Raw genomic sequence first — 22,822 nt, forward strand, 5'->3', positions numbered from 1 at the left:
CTGACAGTTGCGTTCTGACAGTTCTGTGACAGCGGTTCTGTTCTGATGGTTCTGTGACAGCGGTTCTGTTCTGACGGTTCTGTGACAGCAGTTCTGTTCTGACGGTTCTGTGACAGCGGTTCTGTTCTGACAGTTCTGTGACAGCGGTTCTGTTCTGATGGTTCTGTGACAGCGGTTCTGTTCTGACGGTTGTTCTGACGGTTCTGTGACAGCGGTTCTGCTTTTGACGGTTCTGTTCTGACGGTTCTATGACAGTGGTTCTGTGACAGTGGTTCTGTTCTGACGGTTCTGTTCTGACAGTTCTGTGACAGCGGTTCTGTTCTGACAGTTCTGTTCTGACGGTTCTGTGACAGCGGTTCTGCTTTTGACGGTTCTGTGCTGACGGTTCTATGACAGTGGTTCTGTGACAGTGGTTCTGTTCTGACGGTTCTGTTCTGACAGTTCTGTGACAGCGGTTCTTTTCTGACAGTTCTGTTCTGACGGTTCTGTGACAGCAGTTCTTTTCTGATGGTTCTTTGACAGCGGTTCCTTTCTGACGGTTCTGTTCTGACGGTTCTGTGACAGTGGTTCTTTTCTGACGGTTCTGTGACAGCAGTTCTGCTTTTGACGGTTCTGTTCTGACGGTTCTGTGACAGTGGTTCTGTCCTGACGGTTCTGTGACAGCGGTTCTGTTCTGATGGTTCTGTTCACAGTCTGATGACCGCAGGCTTTAAGGGTCGTGTGACGGGTTGGGGGAACCTGCAGGAAACCTGGAACCCCGCATCCAGGAACCTGCCGTCGGTTCTGCAGCAGATCCACCTGCCCATCGCCGACCAGGACACCTGCCGCAGCTCCACGGCCGTGCGGATCACAGGGAACATGTTCTGTGCAGGTACCGTTTGACCCGGGTCCGAACGAATGCAGACTGTGGTCCAGGTTATAGACTGTGGTCCAGGTTATAGACCGGTTCTGCTGTGTTCCAGGTTATAGACTGTGGTCCAGGTTATAGACTGTGGTCCAGGTTATAGACCGGTTCCTATGTGTTCCAGGTTATAGACTGTGTTTCAGGTTATGGACTGTGGTCTAGGTTATAGACCGGTTCTGCTGTGTTTCAGGTTATAGACTGTGGTCATGGTTATAGACTGTGGTCCAGGTTATAGACCGGTTCCTCTGTGTTCCAGGTTATAGACTGTGTTTCATGTTATAGACTGTGGTCCAGGTCATAGACCGGTTCTTCTGTGTTTCAGGTTATAGACTGTGGTCCAGGTTATAGACTGTGGTCCAGGTTATAGACCGGTTCTGCTGTGTTTCAGGTTATAGACTGTGGTCCAGGTTATAGACCGGTTCTGCTGTGTTTCAGGTTATAGACTGTGGTCCAGGTTATAGAGTGTGGTCCAGGTTATAGGCCGGTTCTGCTGTGTTTCAGGTTATAGACTGTGGTCCAGGTTACAGACTGTGGTCCAGGTTATAGACTGTGGTCCAGGTTATAGGCCGGTTCTACTGTGTTTCAGGTTATAGATTGTGGTCCAGGTTATAGACTGTGGTCCAGGTTATAGACCGGTTCTGCTGTGTTTCAGGTTATAGACTGTGGTCCAGGTTATAGACTGTGGTCCAGGTCATAGACCGGTTCTGCTGTGTTCCAGGTTATAGACTGTGTTCCAGGTTATAGACTGTGTTCCAGGTCATAGACCGGTTCTGCTGTGTTTCAGGTTATAGACTGTGGTCCAGGTCATAGACCGGTTCTGCTGTGTTCCAGGTTATAAACTGTGGTCCAGGTCATAGACCGGTTCTGCTGTGTTCCAGGTTATAGACTGTGGTCCAGGTTATAGAGTGTGGTCCAGGTCATAGACCGGTTCTGCTGTGTTCCAGGTTATAGACTGTGTTTCAGGTTATAGACTGTGGTCCAGGTTATAGACTGTGGTCCAGGTTATAGACTGTGGTCCAGGTCAAAGACCGGTTCTGCTGTGTTCCAGGTTATAGACTGTGTTTCATGTTATAGACTGTGGTCCAGGTCATAGACCGGTTCTGCTGTGTTCCAGGTTATAGACTGTGTTCCAGGTTATAGACTGTGGTCCTGGTTATAGACTGTGGTCCTGGTCATAGACCGGTTCTGCTGTGTTCCAGGTTATAGACTGTGTTCCAGGTTATAGACCAGTTCTGCTGTGTTCCAGGTTATAGACTGTGTTCCAGGTTATAGACTGTGTTCCAGGTTATAGACCGGTTCTGCTGTGTTCCAGGTTATAGACTGTGGTCCAGGTTATAGACTGTGTTCCAGGTTATAGACTGTGGTCCAGGTCATAGACTGGTTCTGCTGTGTTCCAGGTTATAGACTGTGGTCCAGGTCATAGACTGGTTCTGCTGTGTTCCAGGTTATAGACTGTGTTCCAGGTTATAGACTGTGTTCCAGGTTATAGACTGTGGTCCAGGTCATAGACTGGTTCTGCTGTGTTCCAGGTTATAGACTGTGTTCCAGGTTATAGACTGTGTTCCAGGTTATAGACTGTGGTCCAGGTCATAGACTGGTTCTGCTGTGTTCCAGGTTATAGACTGTGTTCCAGGTTATAGACCGGTTCTGCTGTGTTCCAGGTTATAGACTGTGTTCCAGGTTATAGACTGTGGTCCAGGTTATAGACCGGTTCTGCTGTGTTCCAGGTTATAGACTGTGGTCCAGGTCATAGACCGGTTCTGCTGTGTTCCAGGTTATAGACTGTGGTCCAGGTCATAGACTGGTTCTGCTGTGTTCCAGGTTATAGACTGTGTTCCAGGTTATAGACTGTGTTCCAGGTTATAGACTGTGGTCCAGGTCATAGACTGGTTCTGCTGTGTTCCAGGTTATAGACTGTGTTCCAGGTTATAGACTGTGGTCCAGGTTATAGACTGTGGTCCAGGTTATAGACTGTGTTCCAGGTTATAGACTGTGTTCCAGGTTATAGACTGTGGTCCAGGTCATAGACTGGTTCTGCTGTGTTCCAGGTTATAGACTGTGGTCCAGGTTATAGACTGTGTTCCAGGTTATAGACTGTGGTCCAGGTCATAGACTGGTTCTGCTGTGTTCCAGGTTATAGACTGTGTTCCAGGTTATAGACTGTGGTCCAGGTTATAGACTGTGGTCCAGGTTATAGACTGTGGTCCAGGTCATAGACTGGTTCTGCTGTGTTCCAGGTTATAGACTGTGTTCCAGGTTATAGACCGGTTCTGCTGTGTTCCAGGTTATAGACTGTGTTCCAGGTTATAGACTGTGGTCCAGGTTATAGACTGTGGTCCAGGTTATAGACCGGTTCTGCTGTGTTCCAGGTTATAGACTGTGGTCCAGGTCATAGACCGGTTCTGCTGTGTTCCAGGTTATAGACTGTGGTCCAGGTCATAGACTGGTTCTGCTGTGTTCCAGGTTATAGACTGTGTTCCAGGTTATAGACTGTGTTCCAGGTTATAGACTGTGGTCCAGGTCATAGACTGGTTCTGCTGTGTTCCAGGTTATAGACTGTGTTCCAGGTTATAGACTGTGGTCCAGGTTATAGACTGTGGTCCAGGTTATAGACTGTGTTCCAGGTTATAGACTGTGGTCCAGGTCATAGACTGGTTCTGCTGTGTTCCAGGTTATAGACTGTGTTCCAGGTTATAGACCGGTTCTGCTGTGTTCCAGGTTATAGACTGTGTTCCAGGTTATAGACTGTGGTCCAGGTTATAGACTGTGGTCCAGGTTATAGACCGGTTCTGCTGTGTTCCAGGTTATAGACTGTGGTCCAGGTCATAGACCGGTTCTGCTGTGTTCCAGGTTATAGACTGTGGTCCAGGTCATAGACTGGTTCTGCTGTGTTCCAGGTTATAGACTGTGTTCCAGGTTATAGACTGTGGTCCAGGTCATAGACTGGTTCTGCTGTGTTCCAGGTTATAGACTGTGTTCCAGGTTATAGACTGTGGTCCAGGTTATAGACTGTGGTCCAGGTCATAGACTGGTTCTGCTGTGTTCCAGGTTATAGACTGTGTTCCAGGTTATAGACCGTGGTCCAGGTTATAGACTGTGGTCCAGGTTATAGACTGGTTCTGCTGTGTTCCAGGTTATAGACTGTGTTCCAGGTTATAGACCGGTTCTGCTTTGTTCCAGGTTATAGACTGTGTTCCAGGTTATAGACTGTGGTCCAGGTTATAGACTGTGGTCCAGGTTATAGACCGGTTCTGCTGTGTTCCAGGTTATAGACTGTGGTCCAGGTCATAGACTGGTTCTGCTGTGTTCCAGGTTATAGACTGTGTTCCAGGTTATAGACTGTGTTCCAGGTTATAGACTGTGGTCCAGGTCATAGACTGGTTCTGCTGTGTTCCAGGTTATAGACTGTGTTCCAGGTTATAGACTGTGGTCCAGGTCATAGACTGGTTCTGCTGTGTTCCAGGTTATAGACTGTGTTCCAGGTTATAGACCGGTTCTGCTGTGTTCCAGGTTATAGACTGTGTTCCAGGTTATAGACCGGTTCTGCTGTGTTCCAGGTTATAGACTGTGGTCCAGGTCATAGACCGGTTCTGCTGTGTTCCAGGTTATAGACTGTGGTCCAGGTCATAGACCGGTTCTGCTGTGTTCCAGGTTATAGACTGTGGTCCAGGTCATAGACTGGTTCTGCTGTGTTCCAGGTTATAGACTGTGTTCCAGGTTATAGACTGTGTTCCAGGTTATAGACTGTGGTCCAGGTCATAGACTGGTTCTGCTGTGTTCCAGGTTATAGACTGTGGTCCAGGTTATAGACTGTGGTCCAGGTTATAGACTGTGTTCCAGGTTATAGACTGTGGTCCAGGTCATAGACTGGTTCTGCTGTGTTCCAGGTTATAGACTGTGTTCCAGGTTATAGACCGGTTCTGCTGTGTTCCAGGTTATAGACTGTGTTCCAGGTTATAGACTGTGTTCCAGGTTATAGACTGTGGTCCAGGTTATAGACTGTGGTCCAGGTTATAGACCGGTTCTGCTGTGTTCCAGGTTATAGACTGTGGTCCAGGTCATAGACCGGTTCTGCTGTGTTCCAGGTTATAGACTGTGGTCCAGGTCATAGACTGGTTCTGCTGTGTTCCAGGTTATAGACTGTGTTCCAGGTTATAGACTGTGTTCCAGGTTATAGACTGTGGTCCAGGTCATAGACTGGTTCTGCTGTGTTCCAGGTTATAGACTGTGGTCCAGGTTATAGACTGTGGTCCAGGTCATAGACTGGTTCTGCTGTGTTCCAGGTTATAGACTGTGTTCCAGGTTATAGACTGTGTTCCAGGTTATAGACTGTGGTCCAGGTCATAGACTGGTTCTGCTGTGTTCCAGGTTATAGACTGTGGTCCAGGTTATAGACTGTGGTCCAGGTCATAGACTGGTTCTGCTGTGTTCCAGGTTATAGACTGTGGTCCAGGTTATAGACTGTGGTCCAGGTCATAGACTGGTTCTGCTGTGTTCCAGGTTATAGACTGTGTTCCAGGTTATAGACTGTGGTCCAGGTTATACACTGTGGTCCAGGTCATAGACTGGTTCTGCTGTGTTCCAGGTTATAGACTGTGGTCCAGGTTATAGACTGTGGTCCAGGTCATAGACTGGTTCTGCTGTGTTCCAGGTTATAGACTGTGGTCCAGGTTATAGACTGTGGTCCAGGTCATAGACTGGTTCTGCTGTGTTCCAGGTTATAGACTGTGGTCCAGGTTATAGACTGTGGTCCAGGTCATAGACTGGTTCTGCTGTGTTCCAGGTTATAGACCAGATGACCCCCAGGGACGCAGAGGGGACGCCTGTGAGGGGGACAGTGGAGGACCCTTTGTGATGAAGGTGAGACCAGAACAGACCACGTAAGTCTGGGACCGTCCGGAACCCGTTCCTTCAGTAGAACGGGTCCCGGACCGTCCGGAACCCCGCCGCGCCCTCTGACCCCGGTGTGGTTGTTTCAGCACCCGGGTCAGAACCGCTGGTACCAGATGGGCATCGTGTCGTGGGGCGAAGGCTGCGACCGTGACGGTAAATACGGCTTCTACACCCACCTGTTCAGGATGAACCGCTGGATCAGGAAGGTCATCGACAAGGTGGCAACGGACGACGAGTAGGAGGAGTCTGAGGAGGAGTCTGAGGAGGAGTCTGAGGAGGAGGGGTGGCAACCACACAGGCAACCAATGAAAACAGTCATGTGACCAATAAAAGCTGTGAATGAGTCCCATGTGGTTTTACTGAGCACTGCAACACACACACACACACACACACTAATACATATACACACACACTAATACACACACTAACACACACACACACTAATACATATACACACACACTAATACACACACTAACACACACACACACACACTAATACACACACTAACACACACACACACACACACACACACACACTAATACACACACTAACACACACACACTAACACACACACACACACTAAAACACACACTAACACACACACACACTAACACACACACACACACTAACACACACACACACACTAACACACACACACACACACACACACTAACACACACACACACACACACTAATACACACACTAACACACACACACTAACACACACACACACACTAACACACACACACACACACACACACACACTAACACACACACACACACACACACACTAACACACACACACACTAATACACACACTAACACACACACACTAACACACACACACACTAACACACACACACTAACACACACACACACTAACACACACACGTGCAGCAGGTGGTGGGTGTGGTTTAAGTGCTGATGTAAACAGACTGAAGGTAAACCTGATCAGCTGATCAGCTGTTTACACTGGAACCTGTTCAGTCCAAAGTGCATCTGCACAAACACACACACACTGTACTCCTGGAAAATACTGTAATCCTTTTAAAATACTGTAATCCTTTTAAACACTGTATTCCTTTTAAAACATTGTAATCCTTTTAAACACTGTAATCCTTTTAAAACACTGTAATCCTTTTAAACACTGTAATCCTTTAAAACACTGTAATCCTTTTCAACACTGTAATCCTTTTAAAACACTGTAATCCTTTAAAAACACTGTAATCCTTTTAAACACTGTACTCCTTTTAAAACACTGTAATCCTTTCAAACACTGTACTCTGGAAAATACTGTACTCCTTTTAAAATACTGTAATCCTTTTAAACACTGTAATCCTTTTAAAATACTGTAATCCTTTTAAACACTGTAATCCTTTTAAAACACTGTAATCCTTTTAAACACTGTAGTCCTTTTAAAACACTGTAATCCTTTTAAACATAGTAATCCTTTTAAAATACTGTAATCCTTTTAAAACACTGTAATCCTTTTAAACACTGTAATCCTTTCAAACACTGTACTCTGGAAAATACTGTACTCCTTTTAAAATACTGTAATCCTTTTAAACACTGTAATCCTTTTAAAACACTGTAATCCTTTTAAACACTGTAGTCCTTTTAAAACACTGTAATCCTTTTAAACATAGTAATCCTTTTAAAATACTGTAATCCTTTTAAAACACTGTAATCCTTTTAAACACTGTAATCCTTTTAAAACACTGTAATCCTTTTAAACACTGTAATCCTTTAAAACACTGTAATCCTTTTAAAACACTGTAATCCTTTCAAACACTGTACTCCTTTAAAACACTGTAATCCTTTTAAAACACTGTACTACTTTCAAACACTGTAATCCTTTAAAACACTGTACTCCTTTAAAACACTGTACTCCTTTAAAACACTAATCCTTTCAAACACTGTAATCCTTTTAAACACTGTAATCCTTTTAAACACTGTAATCCTTTTAAAACACTGTAATCCTTTTAAACACTGTAATCCTTTTAAAACACTGTAATCCTTTAAAAACACTGTAATCCTTTTAAACACTGTACTCCTTTTAAAACACTGTAATCCTTTCAAACACTGTACTCCTGGAAAATACTGTACTCCTTTTAAAATACTGTAATCCTTTTAAACACTGTAATCTTTTTAAAATACTGAAATCCTTTTAAACACTGTAATCCTTTTAAAACACTGTAATCCTTTTAAACATAGTAATCCTTTTAAAATACTGTAATCCTTTTAAAACACTGTAATCCTTTTAAACACTGTAATCCTTTAAAACACTGTAATCCTTTTAAACACTGTAATCCTTTAAAACACTGTAATCCTTTTAAACACTGTAATCCTTTTAAAACACTGTAATCCTTTCAAACACTGTACTCCTTTAAAACACTGTAATCCTTTCAAACACTGTACTCCTTTAAAACACTGTAATCCTTTCAAACACTGTACTCCTTTAAAACACTGTAATCCTTTTAAACACTGTACTCCTTTCAAACACTGTACTCCTTTAAAACACTGTAATCCTTTTAAAACACTGTAATCCTTTCAAACACTGTAATCCTTTCAAACACTGTACTCCTTTAAAACACTGTAATCCTTTTAAAACACTGTAATCCTTTTAAACATAGTAATCCTTTTAAAATACTGTAATCCTTTTAAAACACTGTACTCCTTTTAAAACACTGTAATCCTTTTAAACATAGTAATCCTTTTAAAATACTGTAATCCTTTTAAAACACTGTACTCCTTTAAAACACTGTAATCCTTTTAAACATAGTAATCCTTTTAAAACACTGTAATCCTTTAAAAACACTGTAATCCTTTTAAAAACTGTACTCCTTTTAAAACACTGTAATCCTTTCAAACACTGTAATCCTTTTAAAATACTGTAATCCTTTTAAACACTGTAATCCTTTTAAAACACTAATCCTTTTAAACACTGTACTCCTTTTAAAACACTGTAATCCTTTTAAACACTGTAATCCTTTAAAACACTGTAATCCTTTTAAACACTGTAATCCTTTTAAAACACTGTAATCCTTTCAAACACTGTACTCCTTTAAAACACTGTAATCCTTTTAAAACACTGTACTCCTTTCAAACACTGTAATCCTTTAAAACACTGTACTCCTTTAAAACACTGTAATCCTTTTAAACACTGTAATCCTTTTAAACACTGTAATACTTTTAAAACACTGTAATCCTTTTAAACACTGTAATCCTTTTAAAACACTGTACTCCTTTAAAACACTGTAATCCTTTTAAACACTGTAATCCTTTTAAAACACTGTAATCCTTTAAAAACACTGTAATCCTTTTAAACACTGTACTCCTTTTAAAACACTGTAATCCTTTCAAACACTGTACTCCTGGAAAATACTGTACTCCTTTTAAAATACTGTAATCCTTTTAAACACTGTAATCCTTTTAAAATACTGTAATCCTTTTAAACACTGTAATCCTTTTAAAACACTAATCCTTTTAAACACTGTACTCCTTTTAAAACACTGTAATCCTTTTAAACATATTAATCCTTTTAAAATACTGTAATCCTTTCAAACACTGTAATCCTTTTAAACACTGTAATCCTTTTAAACACTGTAATCCTTTTAAAACACTGTAATCCTTTTAAACACTGTAATCCTTTTAAAACACTGTAATCCTTTAAAAACACTGTAATCCTTTTAAACACTGTACTCCTTTTAAAACACTGTAATCCTTTCAAACACTGTACTCCTGGAAAATACTGTACTCCTTTTAAAATACTGTAATCCTTTTAAACACTGTAATCTTTTTAAAATACTGAAATCCTTTTAAACACTGTAATCCTTTTAAAACACTGTAATCCTTTTAAACATAGTAATCCTTTTAAAATACTGTAATCCTTTTAAAACACTGTAATCCTTTTAAACACTGTAATCCTTTAAAACACTGTAATCCTTTTAAACACTGTAATCCTTTAAAACACTGTAATCCTTTTAAACACTGTAATCCTTTTAAAACACTGTAATCCTTTCAAACACTGTACTCCTTTAAAACACTGTAATCCTTTCAAACACTGTACTCCTTTAAAACACTGTAATCCTTTCAAACACTGTACTCCTTTAAAACACTGTAATCCTTTTAAACACTGTACTCCTTTCAAACACTGTACTCCTTTAAAACACTGTAATCCTTTTAAAACACTGTAATCCTTTCAAACACTGTAATCCTTTCAAACACTGTACTCCTTTAAAACACTGTAATCCTTTTAAAACACTGTAATCCTTTTAAACATAGTAATCCTTTTAAAATACTGTAATCCTTTTAAAACACTGTACTCCTTTTAAAACACTGTAATCCTTTTAAACATAGTAATCCTTTTAAAATACTGTAATCCTTTTAAAACACTGTACTCCTTTAAAACACTGTAATCCTTTTAAACATAGTAATCCTTTTAAAACACTGTAATCCTTTAAAAACACTGTAATCCTTTTAAAAACTGTACTCCTTTTAAAACACTGTAATCCTTTCAAACACTGTAATCCTTTTAAAATACTGTAATCCTTTTAAACACTGTAATCCTTTTAAAACACTAATCCTTTTAAACACTGTACTCCTTTTAAAACACTGTAATCCTTTTAAACACTGTAATCCTTTAAAACACTGTAATCCTTTTAAACACTGTAATCCTTTTAAAACACTGTAATCCTTTCAAACACTGTACTCCTTTAAAACACTGTAATCCTTTTAAAACACTGTACTGCTTTCAAACACTGTAATCCTTTAAAACACTGTACTCCTTTAAAACACTGTAATCCTTTTAAACACTGTAATCCTTTTAAACACTGTAATACTTTTAAAACACTGTAATCCTTTTAAACACTGTAATCCTTTTAAAACACTGTACTCCTTTAAAACACTGTAATCCTTTTAAACACTGTAATCCTTTTAAACACTGTAATCCTTTTAAAACACTGTAATCCTTTAAAAACACTGTAATCCTTTTAAACACTGTACTCCTTTTAAAACACTGTAATCCTTTCAAACACTGTACTCCTGGAAAATACTGTACTCCTTTTAAAATACTGTAATCCTTTTAAACACTGTAATCCTTTTAAAATACTGTAATCCTTTTAAACACTGTAATCCTTTTAAAACACTAATCCTTTTAAACACTGTACTCCTTTTAAAACACTGTAATCCTTTTAAACATATTAATCCTTTTAAAATACTGTAATCCTTTTAAAACACTGTAATCCTTTTAAACACTGTAATCCTTTTAAAACACTGTAATCCTTTTAAACACTGTAATCCCTTAAAACACTGTAATCCTTTTAAACACTGTAATCCTTTTAAAACACTGTAATCCTTTCAAACACTGTACTCCTTTAAAACACTGTAATCCTTTCAAACACTGTACTCCTTTAAAACACTGTAATCCTTTCAAACACTGTACTCCTTTAAAACACTGTAATCCTTTTAAAACACTGTACTCCTTTTAAAACACTGTAATCCTTTTAAACATAGTAATCCTTTTAAAATACTGTAATCCTTTTAAAACACTGTACTCCTTTAAAACACTGTAATCCTTTTAAAACACTGTACTCCTTTTAAAACACTGTAATCCTTTTAAACATAGTAATCCTTTTAAAATACTGTAATCCTTTTAAAACACTGTACACCTTTAAAACACGTTAATCCTTTTAAACATAGTAATCCTTTTAAAATACTGTAATCCTTTCAAACACTGTAATCCTTTTAAAACACTGTAATCCTTTTAAACACTGTAGTCCTTTTAAAACACTGTAATCCTTTTAAACATAGTAATCCTTTTAAAATACTGTAATCCTTTTAAAACACTGTAATCCTTTTAAACACTGTAATCCTTTTAAAACACTGTAATCCTTTTAAACACTGTAATCCTTTAAAACACTGTAATCCTTTTAAAACACTGTAATCCTTTCAAACACTGTACTCCTTTAAAACACTGTAATCCTTTTAAAACACTGTACTCCTTTCAAACACTGTAATCCTTTAAAACACTGTACTCCTTTAAAACACTAATCCTTTCAAACACTGTAATCCTTTTAAACACTGTAATCCTTTTAAACACTGTAATCCTTTTAAAACACTGTAATCCTTTTAAACACTGTAATCCTTTTAAAACACTGTAATCCTTTAAAAACACTGTAATCCTTTTAAACACTGTACTCCTTTTAAAACACTGTAATCCTTTCAAACACTGTACTCCTGGAAAATACTGTACTCCTTTTAAAATACTGTAATCCTTTTAAACACTGTAATCCTTTTAAAATACTGTAATCCTTTTAAACACTGTAATCCTTTTAAAACACTAATCCTTTTAAACACTGTACTCCTTTTAAAACACTGTAATCCTTTTAAACATAGTAATCCTTTTAAAATACTGTAATCCTTTTAAAACACTGTAATCCTTTTAAACACTGTAATCCTTTTAAAACACTGTAATCCTTTTAAACACTTTAATCCTTTAAAACACTGTAATCCTTTTAAACACTGTAATCCTTTTAAAACACTGTAATCCTTTCAAACACTGTACTCCTTTAAAACACTTTACTCCTTTAAAACACTGTAATCCTTTTAAAACACTGTACTCCTTTTAAAACACTGTAATCCTTTTAAACATAGTAATCCTTTTAAAATACTGTAATCCTTTTAAAACACTGTACTCCTTTAAAACACTGTAATCCTTTTAAAACACTGTACTCCTTTCAAACACTGTAATCCTTTAAAACACTGTAATCCTTTTAAAACACTGTAATCCTTTTAAACACTGTAATCCTTTTAAAACACTGTACTCCTTTCAAACACTGTAATCCTTTAAAACACTGTACTCCTTTAAAACACTAATCCTTTCAAACACTGTAATCCTTTTAAAACACTGTAATCCTTTTAAACACTGTAATCCTTTTAAAACACTGTAATCCTTTAAAAACACTGTAATCCTTTTAAACACTGTACTCCTTTTAAAACACTGTAATCCTTTCAAACACTGTAATCCTTTTAAAAAACTGTAATCCTTTTAAACACTGTACTCCTTTTAAAACACTGTAATCCTTTTAAACATAGTAATCCGTTTAAAATGCTGTAATCCTTTTAAAACACTGTAATCCTTTTAAACACTGTAATCCTTTTAAAACACTGTAATCCTTTTAAACACTGTAATCCTTTAAAAACACTGTAATCCTTTTAAACACTGTAATCCTTTTAAAACACTGTAATCCTTTCAAACACTGTACTCCTTTAAAACACTGTAATCCTTTTAAAACACTGTACTCCTTTCAAACACTGTAATCCTTTAAAACACTGTACTCCTTTAAAACACTGTAATCCTTTTAAAACACTGTAATCCTTTTAAACACTGTAATCCTTTAAAACACTGTACTCCTTTAAAACACTGTAATCCTTTTAAAACACTGTACTCCTTTCAAACACTGTAATCCTTTAAAACACTGTACTCCTTTAAAACACTAATCCTTTCAAACACTGTAATCCTTTTAAACACTGTAATCCTTTTAAAACACTGTAATCCTTTTAAACACTGTAATCCTTTTAAAACACTGTAATCCTTTAAAAACACTGTAATCCTTGTAAACACTGTACTCCTTTTAAAACACTGTAATCCTTTCAAACACTGTACTCCTGGAAAATACTGTACTCCTTTTAAAATACTGTAATCCTTTTAAACACTGTAATCCTTTTAAAATACTGTAATCCTTTTAAACACTGTAATCCTTTTAAAACACTGTAATCCTTTTAAACACTGTACTCCTTTTAAAACACTGTAATCCTTTTAAACATAGTAATCCTTTTAAAATACTGTAATCCTTTTAAAACACTGTAATCCTTTTAAAACACTGTAATCCTTTTAAACACTGTAATCCTTTTAAAACACTGTAATCCTTTTAAACACTGTAATCCTTTTAAAACACTGTAATCCTTTCAAACACTGTACTCCTTTAAAACACTGTAATCCTTTTAAAACACTGTACTCCTTTCAAACACTGTAATCCTTTAAAACACTTTACTCCTTTAAAACACTAATCCTTTCAAACACTGTAATCCTTTTAAACTTTGTAATCCTTTTTAATCAGGTTAATCCTTTTTATTGTTTTAAACAGTGTAATCCTTTTGAAACAGTGTAATCCTTTTCATCAGTGTAATCCTTTTAATTGTTTTAAACAGTTGTTTTAAACACACATTCTATTCAACACACGTTCTTGATAATGTTCCCTTTCAGACCAAACACACTTCAACAGTTTCAGTCTTTCCGTCCAAACGTCCATATTTGGGTCCTAAGGCCAAAGCCAAGGCTCAACCACATCAAAGGCACATGGAAGTCCAAGACCAGGTCTGTACCAGGCCTTCACTGACAGGGGTCTGGTGGGTCCCCTCAGGTCTCAGTGGTCAGGTGGGTTCTGGTGGGTCCTCAGGTGCTGGGTCAGGTGGGTTCTGGTGGGTCCTCAGGTGCCGGGTCAGGTGGGTTCTGTGGGTCCTCAGGTGCCGGGTCAGGTGGGTTCTGTGGGTCCTCAGGTGCCGGGTCAGGTGGGTTCTGGTGGGTCCTCAGGTGCCGGGTCAGGTGGGTTCTGTGGGTCCTCAGGTGCCGGGTCAGGTGGGTTCTGTGGGTCCTCAGGTGCCGGGTCAGGTGGGTTCTGGTGGGTCCTCAGGTGCCGGGTCAGGTGGGTTCTGTGGGTCCTCAGGTGCCGGGTCAGGTGGGTTCTGTGGGTCCTCAGGTGCCGGGTCAGGGTTGGTGGTCTCAGGTGCGGGTCAGGGGGTTGGGTCCTCAGGTGCCGGGTCAGGTGGGTTCTGTGGGTCCTCAGGTGCCGGGTCAGGTGGGTTCTGGTGGGTCCTCAGGTGCCGGGTCAGGTGGGTTCTGGTGGGTCCTCAGGTGCCGGGTCAGGTGGGTTCTGGTGGGTCCTCAGGTGCCGGGTCAGGTGGGTTCTGCGGGTGTAGCTCTTGGGGCAGTGGGTGCAGGCGTGCGGTCGGACGTCTCTGTGGGACAGCAGGTGTTTGTTCAGGTCAAACTTCCTCCGCAAACATTTCCCACATTCTGGACACGAAAAGGGCTTCTCCCCTGGAAACAGAACCACAACCACAACTGTTAGAACCAGCAGAACCACAACCAGCAGAACCAAACATCCAGAACCAGAATCATTAGAACCACAACCATTACGGTCTGACAACAGAACCACAACCATTAGAACCAGAACCATTAGAAACAAACATCCAGAACCACTGAAGTCTGTTCTGTAAATGGTAGACAAAAACATAAAAACAGTAACATTCCCGTATAGAACCTGTGGAACCTGCCTGGATATTCCTGTTTAGAACCTGCCTGGATGTTCACGTTTAGAAACAATGGAATCTGCCTGGATGTTCCTGTTTAGAACCAGTGGAACCTGCCTGGACGTTCATGTTTAGAACCTATGGAGCCTGCCTGGGTGTTCCTGTTTAGAATCTATGGAACCTGCCTGGACATTCCTATTTAGAACCAGTGGAATCTGCCTGGACGTTCATGTTTAGAACCGGTGGAACCTGCCTGGACGTTCATGTTTAGAACCGGTGGAACCTGCCTGGGTGTTCCTGTTTAAAACTGGTGGAACCTGCCTGGGTGTTCCTGTTTAGAACCGGTGGAACCTGCCTGGGCATTCATGTTTAGAACCTATGGAACCGGCCTGTGTGTTCCTGTTTAGAACTAGTGGAACCTGCCTGGACGTTCATGTTTAGAACCTATGGAACCTGCCTGGACATTCATGTTTAGAACCTATGGAACCTGCCTGGACGTTCATGTTTAGAACCTATGGAACCTGCCTGGGTGTTCCTGTTTAGAACCAGTGGAACCTGCCTGGACGTTCCTATTTAGAACCAGTGGAATCTGCCTGGATGTTCCTGTTTAGAACCTATGGAACCTGCCTGGGTGTTCCTGTTTAGAACCAGTGGAACCTGCCTGGACGTTCATGTTTAGAACCTATGGAACCTGCCTGGACATTCATGTTTAGAACCTATGGAACCTGCCTGGACGTTCATGTTTAGAACTGGTGGAACCTGCCTGGGTGTTCCTGTTTAGAACTGGTGGAAACTGCCTAGGCGTTCCTGTTTAGAACCGGTGGAACCTGCCTGGACGTTCATGTTTAGAACCTACGGAACCTGCCTGGACGTTCATGTTTAGAACCTACGGAACCTGCCTGGACGTTCCTGTTTAGAACCGGTGGAACCTGCCTGGGTGTTCCTGTTTAGAACCAGTGGAACCTGCCTGGACGGTCATGTGTAGAACCTATGGAACCTGCCTGGGTGTTCCTGTTTAGAACCGGTGGAACCTGCCTGGGTGTTCCTGTTTAGAACCAGTGGAACCTGCCTGGACATTCATGTTTAGAACCGGTGGAACCTGTCTGGACATTCATGTTGAGAACCTATGGAACCTGCCTGGACATTCATGTTTAGAACCTATGGAACCTACCTGGGTGTTCCTGTTTAGAACCGATGGAACCTGCCTGGACGTTCCTATTTAGAACCGGTGGAATCTGCCTGGATGTTCTTGTTTAGATCCGGTGGAACCTGCCTGGACATTCATGTTTAGAACCGGTGGAACCTGCCTGGACGTTCCTGTTTAGAATCAGTGGAATCTGCCTAGACGTTCATGTTTAGAACCGACGGAACCTGCCTGGACGTTCATGTTTAGAACCTACGGAACCTGCCTGGACGTTCATGTTTAGAACCTACGGAACCTGCCTGGACGTTCATGTTTAGAACCGGTGGAACCTGCCTGGGTGTTCCTGTTTAAAACTGGTGGAACCTGCCTGGGTGTTCCTGTTTAGAACCGGTGGAACCTGCCTGGACATTCATGTTTAGAACCTATGGAACCTGCCTGTGTGTTCCTGTTTAGAACTAGTGGAACCTGCCTGGACGTTCATGTTTAGAACCTATGGAACCTGCCTGGACGTTCATGTTTAGAACCTATGGAACCTGCCTGGACGTTCATGTTTAGAACCTATGGAACCTGCCTGGACGTTCATGTTTAGAACCTATGGAACCTGCCTGGATGTTCATGTTTAGAATGTATAGAACCTGCCTGGACGTTCATGTTTAGAACCTATGGAACCTACCTGGACGTTCATGTTTAGAACTGGTGGAACCTGCCTGGGTGTTCCTGTTTAGAACTGGTGGAAACTGCCTGGGCGTTCCTGTTTAGAACCGGTGGAACCTGCCTGGACGTTCATGTTTAGAACCTACGGAACCTGCCTGGACGTTCATGTTTAGAACCTACGGAACCTGCCTGGACATTCCTGTTTAGAACCGGTGGAACCTGCCTGGGTGTTCCTGTTTAGAACCAGTGGAACCTGCCTGGACGGTCATGTTTAGAACCTATGGAACCTGCCTGGGTGTTCCTGTTTAAAACCGGTGGAACCTGCCTGGGTGTTCCTGTTTAGAACCAGTGGAACCTGCCTGGACATTCATGTTTAGAACCGGTGGAACCTGTCTGGACATTCATGTTGAGAACCTATGGAACCTGCCTGGACATTCATGTTTAGAACCTATGGAACCTACCTGGGTGTTCCTGTTTAGAACCGATGGAACCTGCCTGGACATTCCTATTTAGAACCGGTGGAATCTGCCTGGATGTTCTTGTTTAGATCCGGTGGAACCTGCCTGGACATTCATGTTTAGAACCAGTGGAACCTGCCTGGACGTTCATGTTTAGAACCTACGGAACCTGCCTGGACGTTCATGTTTAGAACCTACGGAACCTGCCTGGACGTTCCTGTTTAGAACCGGTGGAACCTGCCTGGGTGTTCCTGTTTAGAACCAGTGGAACCTGCCTGGACGGTCATGTTTAGAACCTATGGAACCTGCCTGGGTGTTCCTGTTTAAAACCGGTGGAACCTGCCTGGGTGTTCCTGTTTAGAACCAGTGGAACCTGCCTGGACATTCATGTTTAGAACCGGTGGAACCTATCTGGACATTCATGTTGAGAACCTATGGAACCTGCCTGGACATTCATGTTTAGAACCTATGGAACCTACCTGGGTGTTCCTGTTTAGAACCGATGGAACCTGCCTGGACGTTCCTATTTAGAACCGGTGGAATCTGCCTGGATGTTCTTGTTTAGATCCGGTGGAACCTGCCTGGACATTCATGTTTAGAACCAGTGGAACCTGCCTGGACGTTCCTGTTTAGAATCAGTGGAATCTGCCTAGACGTTCATGTTTAGAACCTACGGAACCTGCCTGGACGTTCATGTTTAGAACCTACGGAACCTGCCTGGACGTTCATGTTTAGAACCGGTGGAACCTGCCTGGGTATTCCTGTTTAGAACCAGTGGAACCTGCCTGGACGTTCATGTTTAGAACCTATGGAACCTGCCTGGGTGTTCCTGTTTAGAACCGGTGGAACCTGCCTGGGTGTTCCTGTTTAGAACCAGTGGAACCTGCCTGGACGTTCATGTTTAGAACCTATGGAACCTGCCTGGACGTTCCTGTTTAGAACCGGTGGAACCTGCCTGGACATTCATGTTTAGAACCTATGGAACCTGCTTGGACGTTCATGTTTAGAACCTATGGAACCTGCCTGGACGTTCATGTTTAGAACCGGTGGAACCTGCCTGGACATTCATGTTTAGAACCGGTGGAACCTGCCTGGGTGTTCCTGTTTAGAATCGGTGGAACCTGCCTGGACGTTCATGTTTAGAACCTATGGAACTTGCCTGAGTGTTCCTGTTTAGAACCGGTGGAACCTGCCTGGGTGTTCATGTTTAGAACCTATGGAACCTGCCTGGACGTTCATGTTTAGAACCTACGGAACCTGACTAGACGTTCATGTTTAGAACCGGTGGAACCTGCCTGGACGTTCATGTTTAGAACCGTTGGAACCTGCCTGGACGTTCATGTTTAGAAGCGGTGGAACCTGCCTGGACATTCATGTTTAGAACCGGTGGAACCTGCCTGGACGTTCCTTTTTAGAATCAGTGGAATCTGCCTGGACGTTCATGTTTAGAACCTACAGAACCTGCCTGGACGTTCATGTTTAGAACCAGTGGAACCTGCCTGGACGTTCATGTTTAAAACCGGTGGAACCTGCCTGGGTATTCCTGTTTACAACCAGTGGAACCTGCCTGGACGTTCATGTTTAGAACCTATGGAACCTGCCTGGGTGTTCCTGTTTAGAACCAGTGGAACCTGCCTGGGTGTTCCTGTTTAGAACCAGTGGAACCTGCCTGGACATTCATGTTTAGAACCTATGGAACCTGCCTGGACGGTCATTTTTAGAACCTATGGAACTTGCCTAAGTGTTCCTGTTTAGAACCGGTGGAACCTGCCTGGGTGTTCATGTTTAGAACCTATGGAACCTGCCTGGACGTTCATGTTTAGAACCTACGGAACCTGACTAGACGTTCATGTTTAGAACCGGTGGAACCTGCCTGGACGTTCATGTTTAGAACCGTTGGAACCTGCCTGGGTATTCCTGTTTAGAACCAGTGGAACCTGCCTGGACGTTCATGTTTAGAACCTATGGAACCTGCCTGGGTGTTCCTGTTTAGAACCAGTGGAACCTGCCTGGGTGTTCCTGTTTAGAACCAGTGGAACCTGCCTGGACATTCATGTTTAGAACCTATGGAACCTGCCTGGACGGTCATTTTTAGAACCTATGGAACCTGCCTGGACATTCATGTTTAGAACCGGTGGAACCTGCCTGGGTGTTCCTGTTTAGAATCGGTGGAACCTGCCTGGACGTTCATGTTTAGAACCTATGGAACTTGCCTAAGTGTTCCTGTTTAGAACCGGTGGAACCTGCCTGGGTGTTCATGTTTAGAACCTATGGAACCTGCCTGGACGTTCATGTTTAGAACCTACGGAACCTGCCTGGACGTTCATGTTTAGAACCGGCGGAACCTGCCTGGACGTTCATGTTTAGAACCGGTGGAACCTGCCTGGGTATTCCTGTTTAGAATCGGTGGAACCTGCCTGGACGTTCCTGTTTAGAACCTATGGAACTTGCCTAAGTGTTCCTGTTTAGAACCGGTGGAACCTGCCTGGGTGTTCATGTTTAGAACCTATGGAACCTGCCTGGACGTTCATGTTTAGAACCTACGGAACCTGCCTGGACGTTCATGTTTAGAACCAGTGGAACCTGCCTGGACGTTCATGTTTAGAACCGGTGGAACCTGCCTGGGTATTCCTGTTTAGAACCAGTGGAACCTGCCTGGACGTTCATGTTTAGAACCTATGGAACCTGCCTGGGTGTTCCTGTTTAGAACCAGTGGAACCTGCCTGGGTGTTCCTGTTTAGAACCAGTGGAACCTGCCTGGACGTTCATGTTTAGAACCTATGGAACCTGCCTGGACGTTCCTGTTTAGAATTGGTGGAACCTGCCTGGACATTCATGTTTAGAACCTATGGAACCTGCTTGGACGTTCATGTTTAGAACCGGTGGAACCTGCCTGGACATTCATGTTTAGAACCTATGGAACCTGCCTGGACGGTCATTTTTAGAACCTATGGAACCTGCCTGGACATTCATGTTTAGAACCGGTGGAACCTGCCTGGGTGTTCCTGTTTAGAATCGGTGGAACCTGCCTGGACGTTCATGTTTAGAACCTATGGAACTTGCCTAAGTGTTCCTGTTTAGAACCGGTGGAACCTGCCTGGGTGTTCATGTTTAGAACCTATGGAACCTGCCTGGACGTTCATGTTTAGAACCTACGGAACCTGACTAGACGTTCATGTTTAGAACCGGTGGAACCTGCCTGGACGTTCATGTTTAGAACCGTTGGAACCTGCCTGGACGTTCATGTTTAGAACCGGTGGAACCTGCCTGGACATTCATGTTTAGAACCAGTGGAACCTGCCTGGACGTTCCTATTTAGAACCAGTGGAATCTGCCTGGATGTTCCTGTTTAGAACCGGTGGAACCTGCCTGGGTGTTCCTGTTTAGAACCAGTGGAACCTGCCTGGACGGTCATGTTTAGAACCTATGGAACCTGCCTGGGTGTTCCTGTTTAAAACCGGTGGAACCTGCCTGGGTGTTCCTGTTTAGAACCAGTGGAACCTGCCTGGACATTCATGTTTAGAACCTACGGAACCTGACTAGACGTTCATGTTTAGAACCGGTGGAACCTGCCTGGACATTCATGTTTAGAACCGTTGGAACCTGCCTGGACGTTCATGTTTAGAACCGGTGGAACCTGCCTGGACGTTCCTGTTTAGAACCGGTGGAACCTGCCTGGGTGTTCCTGTTTAGAACCAGTGGAACCTGCCTGGATGGTCATGTTTAGAACCTATGGAACCTGCCTGGGTGTTCCTGTTTAAAACCGGTGGAACCTGCCTGGGTGTTCCTGTTTAGAACCAGTGGAACCTGCCTGGACATTCATGTTTAGAACCTACGGAACCTGACTAGACGTTCATGTTTAGAACCGGTGGAACCTGCCTGGACGTTCATGTTTAGAACCGTTGGAACCTGCCTGGACGTTCATGTTTAGAACCGGTGGAACCTGCCTGGACATTCATGTTTAGAACCAGTGGAACCTGCCTGGACGTTCCTATTTAGAACCAGTGGAATCTGCCTGGATGTTCCTGTTTAGAACCGGTGGAACCTGCCTGGACATTCATGTTTCGAACCGGTGGAACCTGCCTGGATGTTCCTTTTTAGAATCAGTGGAATCTGCCTGGACGTTCATGTTTAGAACCTACAGAACCTGCCTGGACGTTCATGTTTAGAACCAGTGGAACCTGCCTGGACGTTCATGTTTAGAACCGGTGGAACCTGCCTGGGTATTCCTGTTTAGAACCAGTGGAACCTGCCTGGACGTTCATGTTTAGAACCTATGGAACCTGCCTGGGTGTTCCTGTTTAGAACCAGTGGAACCTGCCTGGGTGTTCCTGTTTAGAACCAGTGGAACCTGCCTGGACATTCATGTTTAGAACCTATGGAACCTGCCTGGACGGTCATTTTTAGAACCTATGGAACCTGCCTGGACATTCATGTTTAGAACCGGTGGAACCTGCCTGGGTGTTCCTGTTTAGAATCGGTGGAACCTGCCTGGACGTTCATGTTTAGAACCTATGGAACTTGCCTAAGTGTTCCTGTTTAGAACCGGTGGAACCTGCCTGGGTGTTCATGTTTAGAACCTATGGAACCTGCCTGGACGTTCATGTTTAGAACCTACGGAACCTGACTAGACGTTCATGTTTAGAACCGGTGGAACCTGCCTGGACGTTCATGTTTAGAACCGTTGGAACCTGCCTGGGTATTCCTGTTTAGAACCAGTGGAACCTGCCTGGACGTTCATGTTTAGAACCTATGGAACCTGCCTGGGTGTTCCTGTTTAGAACCAGTGGAACCTGCCTGGGTGTTCCTGTTTAGAACCAGTGGAACCTGCCTGGACATTCATGTTTAGAACCTATGGAACCTGCCTGGACGGTCATTTTTAGAACCTATGGAACCTGCCTGGACATTCATGTTTAGAACCGGTGGAACCTGCCTGGGTGTTGCTGTTTAGAATCGGTGGAACCTGCCTGGACGTTCATGTTTAGAACCTATGGAACTTGCCTAAGTGTTCCTGTTTAGAACCGGTGGAACCTGCCTGGGTGTTCATGTTTAGAACCTATGGAACCTGCCTGGACGTTCATGTTTAGAACCTACGGAACCTGCCTGGACGTTCATGTTTAGAACCAGTGGAACCTGCCTGGACGTTCATGTTTAGAACCGGTGGAACCTGCCTGGGTATTCCTGTTTAGAACCAGTGGAACCTGCCTGGACGTTCATGTTTAGAACCTATGGAACCTGCCTGGGTGTTCCTGTTTAGAACCAGTGGAACCTGCCTGGGTGTTCCTGTTTAGAACCAGTGGAACCTGCCTGGACGTTCATGTTTAGAACCTATGGAACCTGCCTGGACGTTCCTGTTTAGAACCGGTGGAACCTGCCTGGACATTCATGTTTAGAACCTATGGAACCTGCTTGGACGTTCATGTTTAGAACCTATGGAACCTGCCTGGACGTTCAT

The 22,822-nt window shown here is 42.8% G+C and overlaps 2 protein-coding genes across 2 annotated transcripts in view; one reads left to right on the top strand and one right to left on the bottom strand.

Moving 5' to 3' along the window:
- The first annotated feature begins 696 nt into the window (after window positions 1-696).
- On the top strand, window positions 697-6,036 carry f2 (coagulation factor II (thrombin)). Its single transcript, XM_030130455.1, has 3 exons — window positions 697-871; window positions 5,688-5,764; window positions 5,884-6,036. The coding sequence occupies exons 1-3, from the start codon at window positions 697-699 to the stop codon at window positions 6,034-6,036; spliced, it is 405 nt and encodes a 134-aa protein (XP_029986315.1).
- A 7,689-nt stretch (window positions 6,037-13,725) lies between these two features.
- Window positions 13,726-22,822, bottom strand: part of LOC115416622 (zinc finger protein ZFMSA12A-like) — a 43,553-nt gene continuing 34,456 nt past the window's right edge. Inside the window, exon 10 of the mRNA XM_030130459.1 lies at window positions 13,726-14,899. Coding sequence (XP_029986319.1) covers window positions 14,688-14,899 — 212 coding nt within the window. The 3' untranslated portion in view covers window positions 13,726-14,687. The remainder of the gene's footprint in view (window positions 14,900-22,822) is intronic.

The sequence above is a fragment of the Sphaeramia orbicularis genome, unplaced genomic scaffold (assembly GCF_902148855.1).
Source record: "Sphaeramia orbicularis unplaced genomic scaffold, fSphaOr1.1, whole genome shotgun sequence".
In the NCBI taxonomy this organism is placed as follows: domain Eukaryota; kingdom Metazoa; phylum Chordata; class Actinopteri; order Kurtiformes; family Apogonidae; genus Sphaeramia; species Sphaeramia orbicularis.

Bases quoted from the DNA above. Each gene is read 5' to 3' on its own strand.
- f2 (XM_030130455.1), top strand. From the start codon at position 697: ATGACCGCAGGCTTTAAGGGTCGTGTGACGGGTTGGGGGAACCTGCAG. The intron at 872-5,687 runs GTACCGTTTGAC...GCTGTGTTCCAG, and splicing joins AGGGAACATGTTCTGTGCAG to GTTATAGACCAGATGACCCC. The intron at 5,765-5,883 runs GTGAGACCAGAA...TGGTTGTTTCAG, and splicing joins GAGGACCCTTTGTGATGAAG to CACCCGGGTCAGAACCGCTG.